Source organism: Lycium ferocissimum, chromosome 2 (genome assembly GCF_029784015.1).
Source record: "Lycium ferocissimum isolate CSIRO_LF1 chromosome 2, AGI_CSIRO_Lferr_CH_V1, whole genome shotgun sequence".
NCBI classification, from domain to species: domain Eukaryota; kingdom Viridiplantae; phylum Streptophyta; class Magnoliopsida; order Solanales; family Solanaceae; genus Lycium; species Lycium ferocissimum.
This window is the reverse complement of record NC_081343.1, coordinates 35,010,971-35,026,390: the sequence shown is the minus strand read 5'-3', so window position 1 is coordinate 35,026,390 and position 15,420 is coordinate 35,010,971. Positions and strand designations below refer to the sequence as shown.

Below are 15,420 nucleotides of genomic sequence, written 5' to 3'. Positions count from 1 at the left end.
GATTACGTACTGATATCGATACACAAGTCTATAATGATTACGTACTGAGTTCATGATATTCAAAGTGATCACCATGAATGAATTGTGAAACTATAACCCTAGACGATAGCAGTTCTACAACTATTCAAGAAACTAGGGTTAAACTGTTTATGAGTCAAATTACTGATAAGCATGTAGAATAAGGCGTAGGGAGAATCATAAACGTTCTCCACCATAGATAGTTAGCCTCACATACCTTAGCTGCTTCACAATCCATAATAAAAGTCTGAACTTTGAGAAGAATCCCAAAAGTTTGTGTCTCAAACCTTGAATATGGGTTTTCTTGAAAACCCTAGGTTAAGAACAATGATTTCTCATTTAATATTCATAAATATAAGTTGAAATTCACTTGGAATGATTAGAATAGGCTTACCTTCGTGTATTCTAATGGTATAGAGAGAAGAACTTCGTACTAGGGCTTAGAATGTGAAAAATTGATTTTTAGAAGCTAAGTGTTGTATTTATACAAGTCTTGGCTCGTCCCCAGGCCTTGCTTTGCAAGATTTAGATGCACCAGGCCATCTAAGGGCGCCAAAAACCAGTAAAGTGAGGCCAAAGGCTAGGATTTTGGCGAGTCTGACTTTCTCGCCCCATCTGCCTTCCTCGCCTCGCAAGGATTTTGATGAGCCCGGACTGCTCTCAGTAAAACGGCCATAACTTTTTGTAGAGATGTACGATTGACCTCCATAATATACCGTTGGAAAGTTGTTTCAAAGGGCTACAACTTTCGTGTTTTACGTTTTCTCAAATTCTTAACAGATTGTCACTAAAATCGGGATGGAAAGCAGACCTACCGAAAACTTAGCCGATTCTATCGAATCTGAGCACCCCTCTATTAGCCATTTTGAGATGATCACTTCTCCTTGATTTGAACTCCGATTGGCCTGATCCTTATATGTCTAGAAAGTGTTTCTATATACTGCAACTTTCATTAAGGAACTTTTCCCAAATTCCCAATGAATCAAGGTGTTATGCTTGCCCGAAATAGGCCAATCAACTACTTTCGCAAAACATTCAAGCCTTCAAATTTCCTTTAAAACTCTAACGATACGAGTCTAACCTTTATTTCAAGATACGGGGTGTTACAAAAGGTTCTTGTATTAATACATTCTTAAAATCCGAAAAAATCGAACCAAACCAATAAAAGTGACAAAACTGAAATCGATAGAATTTATACTATAATGGTTTGGTTTGGTTTGAATATTAGAAAAAATTGACTTAATTGATTTGGTTTGGTTTTAACCACAAATCGAGTCAAACCGGGCCATGAACACCCCTAATTAATTATTTAGTTTAAAAATATCTCTGACATTAGACAATTAGGCCAAAATATCCTTATTTTACATAAAACTTAAGAGAGGACAAATAAGGATATATTTAAACCTAAACACATAGAAGAAAAGCTTAATAATCAAGGAGTTTAATTCTCAACATTTCCATTGTTTCAAAATTCTCAAACGAACCCGTAATCTGGTTACTATGTTTTAAAAAATCTTGCTATATTAGGTAATTAGGAATAAATGCTTATTATAGTGGTAATTAGACTCTTATTATCGCATAACTAGGCAAATTTTCTCTAAATTTTTACTGAAGCCAAACACTATGGGGGATGACTTCATCCGGTCCATCCACTGCAATACACAGGTATAATATATGTTGGAAAATTATAATCCAAGGACACAAAAACATATGAAGAAGAACACAAAGATGAAGTTTGACAATATGAATAACAAATACAGGATTAGAGGCTTGAAACACGTACGAAACGCTTTCCTAAAAACGATATTTGCTCTCTCTCTTCTGCGAGATTGCTATGGGATTATACGCAAATAGTTTTAGTGGATATGATAAGCCTTTGGAAATCTGTACTGAGCAAGTAGTGAAAAATCCGTCTTAGAAAAGCAAGAACTTTTCTGATTTTCAAGAGCAAGATTTTGTTGTAGAAGGAAAAAAAAAAAGGTTTTCTTTCTCGAGGAAGAAAGAAAAAGTTGCGTTGGATTAAAAGTAGTTGGGTTTAAACAGAATGGTGGTAACCCAAGAATGAAAGCACACACTATTTCATTAAAAGACACCTTTTCTTTAAAGACACTTTAATTAATTTATATTTAAATAAAATCCCAACAATATGTAATATTGTCCTCAGAACACTACTCTTTTAAACAGTATGAAAAAACCACTATACATAAATTTACCTTATTTTCTGAACCCTTTTTTTTAATCATTATAGTAAAAAAAAGGTCAAAAATGCCCTTAACGTATTAGAAATGGTTCAAAAATGTCCTCCTTCCACTTATTGAATCAAATTTACCCTTCCTTCCACATATTTGGATAAAAAATACCCCATTATCACTTATTGGATCAAATTTACCCCTCATATTATTTTTATGCTTAAAATTATGAAAAATAACACGGTATATCTATTTGTGCAAAATAAGCAACCAAGTTTTCATATATACTCTCTTTTTATTCTTAAGTTGGTAGCCAAGTCATGGGACTCCATGAAGAAGAATGCTGGTGAATGGGGTCTCAAATTCTTTTCTCAAGATATTTGAGATTGCACCATCAGCTAAAAAGATGTTCTCATTCCTCAAAGATTCAAATGTGCCTTTGGAGAAAAAAATGCTAAGCTCCAGATCCATGCTAAATCTGTACTTGTCATGACTTGTGAAGCTGCAGTTCAACTTAGAAAAGCAGGAAAGCTTGTGAAGCTGCAGTTTTAGAAAAGCAGGAAAGGTTGTGGTGAGGGATTCAACTCTCAAATAAATAGGTGCTACACACTTCAAGTATGGTGTGGTTGACGAACACTTTGAGGTAACTAAGTACGCCTTACTGGAGACAATCAAAAAAGCAAATCCAGAAATAAGGAGTGTTGATATGAAGATGCATGGGGAGAGGCTTATGATCAATTCGTTAGCACTATCAAGACCGAGATGAAGTAGCCTTAGCTTCCTCTTGCAGCAAGTTCAATATTATTATATAAATCTTATGCTCTTGTATTTCCTTCTTTTAGTTTTCTTCAAAGTCTCATAGTACCAATTCGCGTGTTATGTCTCAAAAATAATCACAATAATTAGTATTCTTGACATTAATTTGACTAAATTATAAGCATACAATTTTTATATCTTCACCAAAGCCTTTCTTTCTTGTAAACAAATAGGTGTTTTTGGTATATTTATGTTTTAATTGGAGATCGTAGGTTTTGTTGTTCTTTATTTCACACATAATCAGAATCATATTATCCACATTAACTTATGGCTCCTAGAATTTGGTTGGAAAGAAAGCCAGGAAGCATAACTGTCCAAAATTTCATCAACAACAACTGGAACATGAATTCTCTGGAGAGAGTACTACCTAATGACTTGATTCAGGGTGTCATGGATACTGAGATTGGAGAGAGACAACTTCCAGACAAGAGCATATGGACTCCTACTACAAATGGAAACTTCACATGCTCCTCAGCTTGGCAGACCGTCAGACAAAAACAGGAAGTAGATCCTTTAGCCAAAATGATATGGGCTAAAGGAACCCCTCTTAAAATATCCTTCTTTATGTGGAGATTGCTTCGCAAAAAACTACATTTAGATGACAGAATTCTAAGTCTAGGAATTCAGACTGACTCTAATTGTAATTGCTGCGGGGAACAAATTTCAGAAAAAGTGGATCATGTGTTTGCTACTAGTCCATTTGCTGTGAGAATTTGGAAACAGATGGCAACACCTCCAGGCATTTCGCATCAAGGAAACTCAGTTCAAAGGGTACTTGATTGCTGGTGGAGGGTACAACCAAAGAATCAAGTCCACAAACACATTCTGCTCATCACTCCATGCTATATCCTATGGCAACTATGGAGAGAAAGATGTGACAAGAGGTATAGTAACAAAACAACAACAATAAATAGAATGTCTAACTTAATTTTGTTTAATGTGCAGGCTTCTATTTCTAAAAGATTCAGCAAAGTGAATAACAACTGGAATTGGGCAACAACTTGTCAAAGAGCTGAAAGCTACAAGGAAAACCTCACCAGCATGATGCTTTATTGGGACAAACCATCAGGTCATTCATGGAAGCTGAATACTGATGGCAGTTATATGGAAAGAAGCAGAGCATCTGGTATGGGGGAATTGTTAGGAAGGGAAATGGAAGAATGGTTATGGCCTTTGCTAAACACATCCAATGCTCCACTAACAATTCCTGTGAATTACAAGCCGCAATGCATGGACTCATCTGGTATAATGAACAACAACAACAACCTCAGTTATTACTTGAAATGGACTCACTAATTATAGTGAACATGCTCAAAGGAAACACGACTGAACCTTGGAGGATCAGGAAGACAATAGAGGCAGCTCAAAGGATCATTCAACAAAAACAGATTAAAGTTCAGCATTGCTATAAAGAAGCAAATGCTGTAGCAGACAATTTGGCAAAGAGAGCAGCTTTAAATGTGGCCGAGGACAGCATATTCCTTCATGAAGATGAGCTGCCAGAAAATTCTAGAGGACCTTTGAGGATGGACTTGCTCCATTTAGCCTCCTTTAGATTAAAAGCTTGTAAATACTCTGGTTGGTATTTTGAGCCACCATGAGATTTTGAGAGAGGAAGGCATTTGCTATATAGATCAGAGCCTTCCTCCCCTCCCCCCATATGCAATTTTAGAGAATGATTTTTGCACGAGTCTTGTATAGTAATTGCATATGGGTTTTTGCTCGGATAGAAGGTTTTTGGCACCAAGTCCCCCTTTTTGTATAATCTTTTGAGAATAAACAAGGTAGGGGTCAAAGCCAAATCCTCCAACAACTCAGGATTACACCTTGTTGGTTGGAAATTATATCAAAAAAAAAAAAAAAAATAGAGTTTTATGTAATTCTTCAATGTAAAAACTTAGATTGTTTAAATCATTATTTAATTTAGGGATTTTGGTTGATTGGATCTTCTTCAAACTTTATCTATCACTTTCCAACACATACATACTGAAATTATTAACTAAAGATATGATAAATTATAAACAGGCCGATAATATTTTGCCCGGCATCAGTCAAACATAAGCTGAAACCTTGTGATGGCTCATTCACAAACATTTCATCTTGCGTTATATTGTTTCTCAACCAAACAGGCACGATTATTTTAGCAATTATTAGAGCTTTTGGGAAATGCACGTGAAAACCCTACTTTGTTATAAGCCTGTCAATTGGGCCAGGTCGGCCTGGGACCGGCCCACCTAACCCGGCCCATAACCGGCCCGGCCCCCCAACCCGATAAGAGGGTGGTGGGCGGGAGGCATGGAAAAATTAAAGTAAAGGGCTGGCTGACATGCCATTTAGCCCGTAACTCGATCCACCAACAACAGGTTGCCACCACCGGCCCGACCCACTTCGAATTAATTTTTTTAAAAAAAAAAATCATAAATAGGCATTTTTACATATATATGACAGATTTCGTAACTTCCACCATTTCTTCTTTTTTCTTCTATTTGCTGTAAAAAATAAGTTGGTAACGAAAAAAATTATGGCAGCAGAGAATATAACAAGCTTACTTTGTTATATTCTTCAAATAACATAATCGTGAAAAAATTTGCTAGAAAAGCAATTAAAGCATATTAGTAAGTCATAGCAATTTCTCTATTAGTATTAAGTGTTTTCATTACGTTAATTAACCGTTCCCGGGCATATGTAATTAGTAAACTTCGCAAGTTAGTTTTTGCTTAAGAGCATATGCTATTCGCTATATATTTCAAAGTAAAAATTAACTAAAAATGAGATGAGCCTTCAATTCTTTTCTTTAAACACAAGAAACCCATAATCATATCGATCCACTTTTAAATATTTTTGCTTTTCATTACAGCCAAATTAAACAAGAATACATTATGAAAATTGAGACTTAGTACCATATAGTGTCCCATCAAATAATGATCGCTTTGCCAGCAGCAACTTCTACAAGAATGAAAAACAGACTTATTTCCTACCTAACTCCCATCACCTCCACTAGTTTCTTCCATTCAATTATTCCTCCTTCTCATTCTTATATGCGGGGGGGGGGGGGGGGGGGGGGGGGGGGGGAACAAGAATTTTATACGTTTAAGTTCTGAAATCATTGAATCTCAAATTATCCAATTTGGTGCTTCAAGCCTTGCTAACTCTGAGATTTCAAATTATCCATTTTGTGACTTTCAAACCTCCCAAGCTTTTTAATTTACCGAATTTCACATTATTCATTTTTTAGTTGCTAGCTTTCTAAATTCAACGGAACTCAAATTATACATTTCCGTGTTTCAAGCCTTACAAGCTTTAATTGAATTCAACAACTCTCAAATTATCCATTTCCGAGCTTCAACTTTTGCAAGCTTCAGGATTACTTAATTTCCTTTCCGTGGGAAGTCTCAACTTCATGCACGTAGCTATTCTTTCGAGCCCTGGCATGGGGCATCCAATCCCTGTCACAGTGCTTGGCAATCACCTCACCGTCCACCATAGCATTAACGTCAGTGTACTTGCCATCACAATTGGCTCTTCACCGGTCGAGACACAAATTCTCAGAGGCCCGTCTAATGGTAAAAAGTACCAATATGACATAATTCTCATTCTTCCATTGGACGTCTTAGGTTTAAGTGACTCCACCACTAAAGTGTTTACCCAGCTCCGAATCATAGTTCGTGAATTCTTGCCAGGTGTCCACTCTGCCGTTTCCAATATGAACCCTTCTCTCGACGCTTTAATTGTTGACCTTTTCTGCACTAGCGCGATGCCCATTGCTGACGAGTTCAAAATTCCAAAGTACGTGTACCATACTAGCAATGCATGGTCCACCGCACTAATTGCTTACACTCAAATCTTCGATAAACAAATTCAAGGCCAACACGTTGATCTAAAAGAGCCATTGGTAACTCCTGGTTGTACACCAATTCGACTCGAAGACGTGGTAGATCCAATGATGGGTAGAAATGATCAACAATACCACAATTGGATGATCCAAGGCGTAGAGTATACTTATTCAGATTGGATTTTGATGAATACTTTTGACGACTTTGAGCCTTTATCAGTCCACGCGCTTAGAGAAAATGAACAATTACGTGCAATTATTAAGGCCCGATTTATCCAATTGGTCCATTGATAAGAAAATTGAACCACATAGGTGGAAACAAGGAAAATTACAAAAATAACGTTATGAAATGGCTAGATAATCAACAGTTGGAGTCCGTTTTGTACTTAATTATCTTTTCGTAATGGTGGAACACTATCAAGTGGACAAATGAGCTTGCTTGGGGTTTAGAGCTAAGCTGAAATAGGTTTGTTTGGGTGGTGTGGCCGCCGTCGGATAATGGCGCACACGACGGGACAAGGAATTGAAAGCAGCGTGAATTAGCAGCCATATGAAATGCTTACGCCTCTTAGCGGCAATAGAAACACCCTTTACCAGTATTCCACTGAATGACCACTAAAGGCTTTAGCAATGCCAATATCAACGGCCAAAGTTTAATGGCCTGTAAATGATTTCGCGCCAATACCTATTGCCGCTAAAGGCCTTTTTTGTTGTAGTGTTAATTATATCAACATGTACGAATTGAACTGATCATTATGTTGTGTGCAGAATACCTTCTACACCAGTCAATATCAATGCATGGAGGCATTGTGTTAGGTACTTTTTAGGCTCTGAAAGTAACAATCTAACTCCTAAGTTCATTAAAGTGTGATTAGATATGTGTTTTCAGGCTTTGGATAAGATTGCATTTTTATCTGGGACTTGTTAGGCTGAAACTCGAGGACTCAGGGGGTGCTTCGGCACATGTTGAACCACACAAAAATTATAGATTTTCTACTCAAGAGCGCGAGATCAGACACTGGGATCGTGAAAGATAAACGGAGGATCAGGCGATCAAGGAGGTTTTACTATCCACGATCACAACAAGGTCAACCGTGAATGCGGCGGTCAAAGGAACCTATCGCGATCGCGAGGAATCCACGATTACGAAAGTGGAACAATTGAGGTATAAATTTGAACAGTGACGAATTTCAAATTTATTTTTTTGCCATTTTAGAAAAATAGGAGCTCAAGGGCGTCGATTCAACGGAGTGATTTCAACCTAAATCTTTAAGATAATGATTCTCTAAAACCCTAGGATGATTATGCTTAATTTTGGTGAGATCTTGACCAGTAACTCATGCGATTTGAATGTCTAAATTGGGAATTTTACTTAATTTTAAATTAGGCAAATTGGGGATTTCACTTAGCAATTGAAGTCAAAATAAATACTTGACAAAATTGTATTCGGGAGCTCTGGGGTAACTCGTGTTGGCATAAAGCTATGGGTGAAGTTTTGATGATTGAAAAAGTAAAGACTTGGAACTAATAAACCAGCTTAAGGGCATGATGAAAGCTGAACTAAAGCAGATGAAGAAATGATATTAATGTTCCAAGCAAGAAAGCACAGTGATAAAAATAGACATTGATATAAAGCTACTGGAGTAGTTAAAGAGATAGCTGGTTGTGAAGTAGAGGTTCCAGACAATATGAAAGATTTGAAAAAGTAAGCAGCACAGGATGGACAGAACAGGTCCATAGACATGGTCCATTGCTAAGAGGCAATAGAATAGAGCATACACATGAACCCAGATTGCAAACATGTGTGCCAAGGCAAGACAAGTACAATGATGAAAGCACAGGGTGAATGGAAATGGTCAAAATGCATGATTCTACAACAAAGATAGATGTAAGGAAAATGAGATGAAGATCACTCAGTCATAGAGAAGTTCAGGCAAGTATAGAACAAGCATCAAACATGTTCTATCACAAAGAGTCTTCAGGTGCAGTTGGTGAATGAATCATACGAGAAGAGATCATGAGGAGTAAAGGTGAAGGTGACTCAAGACTCTAAAGTAGTTTATTTAAATAAAGAGAGTTGCTGACAAAACACATGAACCAGGTTTACAAACATGTTCTAACACAGAGCAAGAACATGATCAGAGTCACAGATTTAGGCAAGGCTGAAGACATAATTTATCCAAAGAATGAATAATATAGACAGAGAGCACAGAGCATGATGCATGAAATAGGTCTGTCAATATGTTCCATCATCCATCACAAAAGCAAGCTCAAGACAGAGTTGTAGGAATGAACGAGAAGGGGATGATGAAACAAGTTTGTGAGTTCCATATCAAATAGTGCAAAGATTCAGAGGCAGACGAACCAGGTGGATGAAACAGGTTCGTGACTATGTTCAAGCGCAAGTCCTACAACAACTAGGATTTGTAGATTTATGGTAAAGACTTGACGTTCAAGTATGCAGGTTTCCTTGCCATATTTGTTGGGATTAGTAATACTTCTACAAGGACAAGAAGCGGACTCAACAAGCTAAGAATCCAAATACAACACAAACCCTAATATATTATGGGCCTACTCAAAGAGGGTTTTGTGTTTGCTGACCTGCTGTACACTCAATGTTATAAATATTCAAGTCTTACCAAGAATAAGGTTTGCGCACCCACAAAGAGAGAATTCAGAATATTGAGCGATCAAAAGATATATCAAGAATATTCAAGAACCCAGGGTTGCATCCCTAGTGCAAGAAGAAAGATTGAAGGAGCTGTTCTACTGAATAGTATTTTTCGGTTCTTAAGTCTAGAATCTTGTATTAGGTTGTTTATCGGGCTGTATCTTTATCCACTTTATTAGAACCATTAAAGTTAGATACAAAAACGTTATAAATTCAACCTCATGTTGGAGGTCAACTTGAAGGTTGCTTGCTAGTCAGAGGTTGATTTGGAAGATAGAGAGGTTAGTTCCTAGGTTACAGAGGTTGTAACTTGAATTTGCAGAGGCTCACTGTTGTAGTGGAGTTTTGAAGAAAACCCTATGGAGGTGTAGTGTCACGCCCCGAACTATGGCCTGGACGTAACACGGCACTCCGTGCCTTACTGCATGTGACCGAACAAACCACATGGCTTGCTGAATCATCATGAGGCATAACATGAGCAGAATACGACATAAACATGATGAGCCTTAACAAACATGAGATTTCAAAATATCAAATAAAATACTTGTTTAAAAATATGAATATGGATTGTCATCGATAATGAGCCAAAGATAGCTATACGACTCTGAACATTTGACATAACATAACTGTCTAGTCTATGAAACCTCTAACATAAGTCTGAACTGCTAAACATACTTACTAGGACAAGGCCCCCGACATACCTTAAATGCATAACTATCATAGAAGTAAATAATGACTAAACCCTGAAGAAGATGGGGCTCACCAAAAGCTGATACGTGGATGATCCTATAGAGTAGATCTGTCGTCCTGTAAGTCCGTACCTGCATCGTGAAATGCAGGCCCCCGGGCAATAGAAAGGGGACGTCAGCACATTGAATGTACTAGTATGTAAAGCAACTAAATGAAATAACATGGGACATGAAATAACATGATAAGAAATGAAACTGAAATCGAAACCTAGTCATAAGCATAAATACATATATATATATGAGTAAAAACATTTTAAGTAGGGAGAGTATAAATATAACCGACAACATGAAATTTGGTACATGCGCCCTACTAAGAAAACCTCTCACACCTTGCCAGGATATAAGATGAAATATAACATGAAAGGATCCAATCAATATTAAGGAATCGTCCTAAACATGGGCGGAGCGATCCTTATCCTATGGTGGCTACGTAGTTTTAGGCTGCTTGAAGCCTTCTCGGTAATTAGTGCAACTCCTAAAAACATGAGCATGATATAGTTGGCTAATAAGCCCGTGAATTTCATGAAAGCATGACTTGTATTTAGCATGAATATATCTTGGCATGAAAATAATTATATAATGTAATTGCACGAAAACTTGTAGACATGTAGAATATTCATGAAATAAGCATTTTTTATTTAAAAACTTGCATGTAAGAACCCATGGAATGCAAAGGATGGGTTTTTCATGGATTACGGACAGATTCTCAATAACCATAATTGAATATCAAGAACACAATAATGAATTATTTATACAAATATGGTATATCATGGTACATATACTTAGGGTTATCATGAACATATCTAGAACCCTAGTTTTCGTATAATCTCATACTTTCATGGAAAAACGTGGCGTGGGGAAGAACAAAGATGCTCCCACACGAGAATAGAAACCCTACATACCTCAATCGCTCCAAAAACTTGAGAAAAGTCCGAATCTTGAAGAAGAATTCCAAAAGCTTTGAATTTGAAACCTTAAGAAAAGTTTTTACCATTTTTCGTAGCTACTGTTCATAGCTCAAACCACACTGCTCCGGACCTCCAAATCCGATCTCCACTGTTCATATTTCAGAACTATATGTTGTGACCACTCAGTTAAAATTTGGGCTCGATCCAACGGTTAAATTATCAGGAAAGGCCAATTGAATATGACTGGTCGGATTAAAAGTCTATATAAAATGCTAGGGTTTTCTCTAACTCTTTACAACTCTTGATTTCATAGGGTAACGGGATGGTTGGATTTATTCTAGTGTTTATCAACGATGAAATCTTGTAGAATACAAAGGTTCTTGATTAAAATATTTACCTTGGAGGAAACCTTAGGAAACTAGATTGCCAAACCAAACTCTTGAATATTTCTTGATTTTTCTTGATTGCAAGAATGAGTTTCTTGCGGTTCTTGAAAGACTGAAGTGCCTCCTAGGTTCTCTAGAGATGGAGGTGGAGAGATAAATAATAGTCTCTTAGGGTTTAGAATAGTGTTATGGATGTTTTTACTTCATAAAATAATAAAATAAGGAGTCCTAATTCGAGTAGGAAAAGGCTCAAAACGTAACCCAAAATCTGAAAATTCTGCTCCGACCATCATTAGTGAAATAGGCATAACTCTTAGCACAAAGATCCGTTTGAGCTCCACAATGTACCGTTGGAAAGATATTTGAAAGGGCTACAACTTTAACTTTTTAAGTTTTCTCAAATTCACAACAAATCAAGGGGTTACGGGTTCCCGAAGTAGGCTTGTCGATCATTTTCGCAAAAACGCACAAACTTTCAAATTCTCTGCTAAACTCCAATGATATTATGATGCTAGTCTAACCTTAGTTCTAAGGTACATGATGTAATAGACTTGATTAGTTTTTAATAACACTTTCTACACCTCCCATCTTGGTTCCATTATATTATCATCTTACGAGTCAAACCTTAGCCCGAAGGTACGAGGTGTTACATATACGTTGTGGTTTTTATCGCCTTTGTGAGCCGGGTGATTTCTACATAAAAGTGATGTGTTCTTTACTTACCGACTGTTTATATTCTGCAAGACGTTAGCATAGAACAGGTAGAGTAACGTGTTCTATCCTATAGTCGAAATTTGGATATTGAATAGAATAGGAAGTAGGTAGTGCAATCTAACGACCCGTTTATGTAATTTAATTAGGATTTGACAGGGTAGACCGACTGTTGACATTTGAGGGTTGACTTTCACTTTTTCCAAAAATTATGAAAATGTCCTATAGCCTAATTTGACGTGTTTGTTAAATACTTGATATAAATTGAGATAGTGTGAGGCCGTTTGGTTAGAGATTCAAATTGTGCAAAGTTGGGGAAGGTTTCACTGTTTTTAAGGCAAGTCAGAATTTAACCTTCATGATTGGAATTTGTATTATTTGGTTTTCAAACACCTAGTACATTATGGGATGAGCGCGTACTATGGCCTATATGATTTTTGTGTCAAATACTGTAATTTTGAGTTGTTTCTTTTATGAAACTCTATTTTTTGCTATAAAGCTTTGGTATGATGAAAATTGATTTTCTAAATCGAGCATAACATGCTAAGAAATTATTAGGAAACATGTTATGATGCATACTGTTTCTATACGTGTTAAGATGCATATAATATGACATCATGTTTATCTGTTGATAACACCATGATCACATTGTTTTATCTTAGGTGCTTATGATTGATATGATAAGATGGTGTTAGTATCAAACCGATTGCACAACACATTGTTCACGCACACTCCATATAGCCACTATTGTGGACGGACTGGTGATACGTACTATTGGTTAGGTTGTTGACGGGATAAGGTTGACTACAGATGGCCCGATGAAATACATAATTCAATGCAGGTAAAGGTGTGTTCTGTGGACAGTTTATTACAATGCATCGATGCCATTGTGGTATTTGGTTGAGATGATCATGCATACTTGTTACTACTCAATTATGCATGCTTTTACACTTATATTATATGTTATACACTACACATAAAATGCATAATATTTTGTAAGGAATTACTCCGTCGGTATGTCAGCGGGTGGATCAGTGACCTTGCTGGCTTTAGGGTCACCCTCATAAATTCTATTTTTTTTTTTGCAGATTCTTGTACTAGTGCGGTTACTGATCGGTTTTGATTTTATTCGAGGTCATATCAGAGTTCAGTTGAGGTGATCCAACCACATCAACCGTGGTGGCACTTGAAGCTAGTTATTCTATCTGGTCTATTTTATGGGGAATAACCCAAATTAGGTCTTCCATCTATAAGTGGTGCACCTTGACTGTCTATTTTGAAATGGTTGACATATATATTAAATCTACACTACTGAATTTTTTTTGATTTTTATGACACATTTCTAGTTTTTAGTTGTATTTAAATCATTCTTTTTTACATTAATGATGAGTTGTGATGATAAGGCAAGGTTCCCCTGGGATGGTGGCTGTTTAGGTGTCAATCATGGCCTACAATTTGGATCGTGACAAATTTGATATAGTCAAGCCTCTCTATAATGGCAGCATTTGTCTGAAAATTTCATGGTTGCTATAGTGAGGTGATGTTATGTATGTATATTGACATTTGATGTGTAGATATCATTCAACTGTTATAAACAAAAGCACATAAAAAAATATTTTTCTATACTTTTTATGTTATAAATGAAAACCAAATACTTGTTAATTTTAAAATCTCAATTGATTTTCATATTTCATTAATTAAGAATTGAAAAAATAAATATATTATTAATAATTTCATATCTAATTGTATCATACCGATAGAAAATTTATAATCTAATTGAACACATGCATTTAAAATTAATTGAATATTTAAATATTTTAAGTTTGACGTAAGAACTACAACTGCAGGTTGTTTCGTAAATTTCAGTCTTTTAGTGGTAATATATCGCTTGAATTAACGAAGATTCTTGTCAAAGCTTTCAGCAAAAAGGAATTTAATAGCTTTCCCTTCAAGGCTGTCTAAGAGCTTAACAATTACTCTTGTATCTCACCCCAAGTAGCAGTAGGTTGAGGCCTTCGCCAACACTTTCGTTGTCACCTTCTGCATCCGCTACCTCTTGTTCTTCCAGTCCATTGACTTGTGCAATAATCTCTTCAACAGTGTAAGTTTCAAAGATTGGAAGTGTTGTGTCAAACTCCATATATGTGGTAGCATTCATTGCTTGATTGGCGTTATGAGATGGGATTTGAGATATAAGTGATGACACATTACCAACATCCTCAACAAGATCTAAATTTTCACTATTAACATTGGTTGTTATTTGTATGTAGAATTATGGTAATTCTTCAACAATGGAGAATGGTAGAGGTCTTAACATCTTACATACTTTTACAAGAGTGTTAATTTTTTGTCGTAATTGGCAGCTTCCATTGCGCTCATATTTATCAATCAAATGCTTGATAAAACGATTTTTATACTTGATCTTAAAATTTCCTATTATACCAGCTGCTGGCTGAAGATATGATGTTGTATTAGGTAGAAGATGATGAACCTGGATAATTAAATGTTGGCACAATATTACCAATTAAAAGGATATGATTAAAGCTACTTAAATCACCTTAATATGTGTTAGTCGATCTTCATATTCCTCTATGTCATGAGGAGCAATGCCGGTTGATTGGTAAGACAAGTAAGGCAATGGCCTAGGCCCCACTTTTTGGGGGCCCCCACTTTTTTTAATACCCTATATATATATATATATATATATATATATATATATATATATATATATATATATATATATATATATATATATATATACTTAAAAAAATGTGTCGTACTCTTATACGTTAATGTTGGTTTTGAAGAGATAAATTTGGGTAAAAGTAAAAAAGAACTTCATCCTTTTATGGGTGAGTGGGACCCGCATTAATGGGAAATATTTTTTGGGAGAAGTATTTCTTCCCCTTTGAGGGGAGTGGGGTGCGATGGCATAGCACCAAAATTGGGGGAATGAAAAACTTTTTTAGGTAATTGTAGATTTGTAGTATCCTTATTTATTTGGGTAACTATTCTATTGCCCATATTTACCTATTCCTTCTTCTTTTCATTATTCTTCTACTCTTAGTATTATTGATAATTCTCAAGTTTCCTACACACTTAAAACATTCTGCTGCAAAACATAGTGCTTATAAAAGATC

General features: G+C 36.1%; 1 protein-coding gene and 1 pseudogene across 1 annotated transcript; both read left to right on the top strand.

Annotated features, from left to right (window-relative positions):
- The first annotated feature begins 3,365 nt into the window (after positions 1-3,365).
- On the top strand, positions 3,366-4,624 carry LOC132047541 (uncharacterized). The gene is made up of 3 exons (XM_059438569.1): positions 3,366-3,815; positions 3,969-4,266; positions 4,326-4,624. The coding sequence occupies exons 1-3, from the start codon at positions 3,366-3,368 to the stop codon at positions 4,622-4,624; spliced, it is 1,047 nt and encodes a 348-aa protein (XP_059294552.1).
- Positions 4,625-6,453: 1,829 nt separating this feature from the next.
- On the top strand, positions 6,454-7,382 carry LOC132047539 (anthocyanidin 3-O-glucosyltransferase 5-like; annotated as a pseudogene).
- Positions 7,383-15,420: the final 8,038 nt, after the last annotated feature.

Bases quoted from the DNA above. Each gene is read 5' to 3' on its own strand.
- LOC132047541 (XM_059438569.1), top strand. From the start codon at position 3,366: ATGAATTCTCTGGAGAGAGTACTACCTAATGACTTGATTCAGGGTGTC. The intron at 3,816-3,968 runs GTACAACCAAAG...TTTAATGTGCAG, and splicing joins TACTTGATTGCTGGTGGAGG to GCTTCTATTTCTAAAAGATT. The intron at 4,267-4,325 runs GTATAATGAACA...CACTAATTATAG, and splicing joins GCAATGCATGGACTCATCTG to TGAACATGCTCAAAGGAAAC.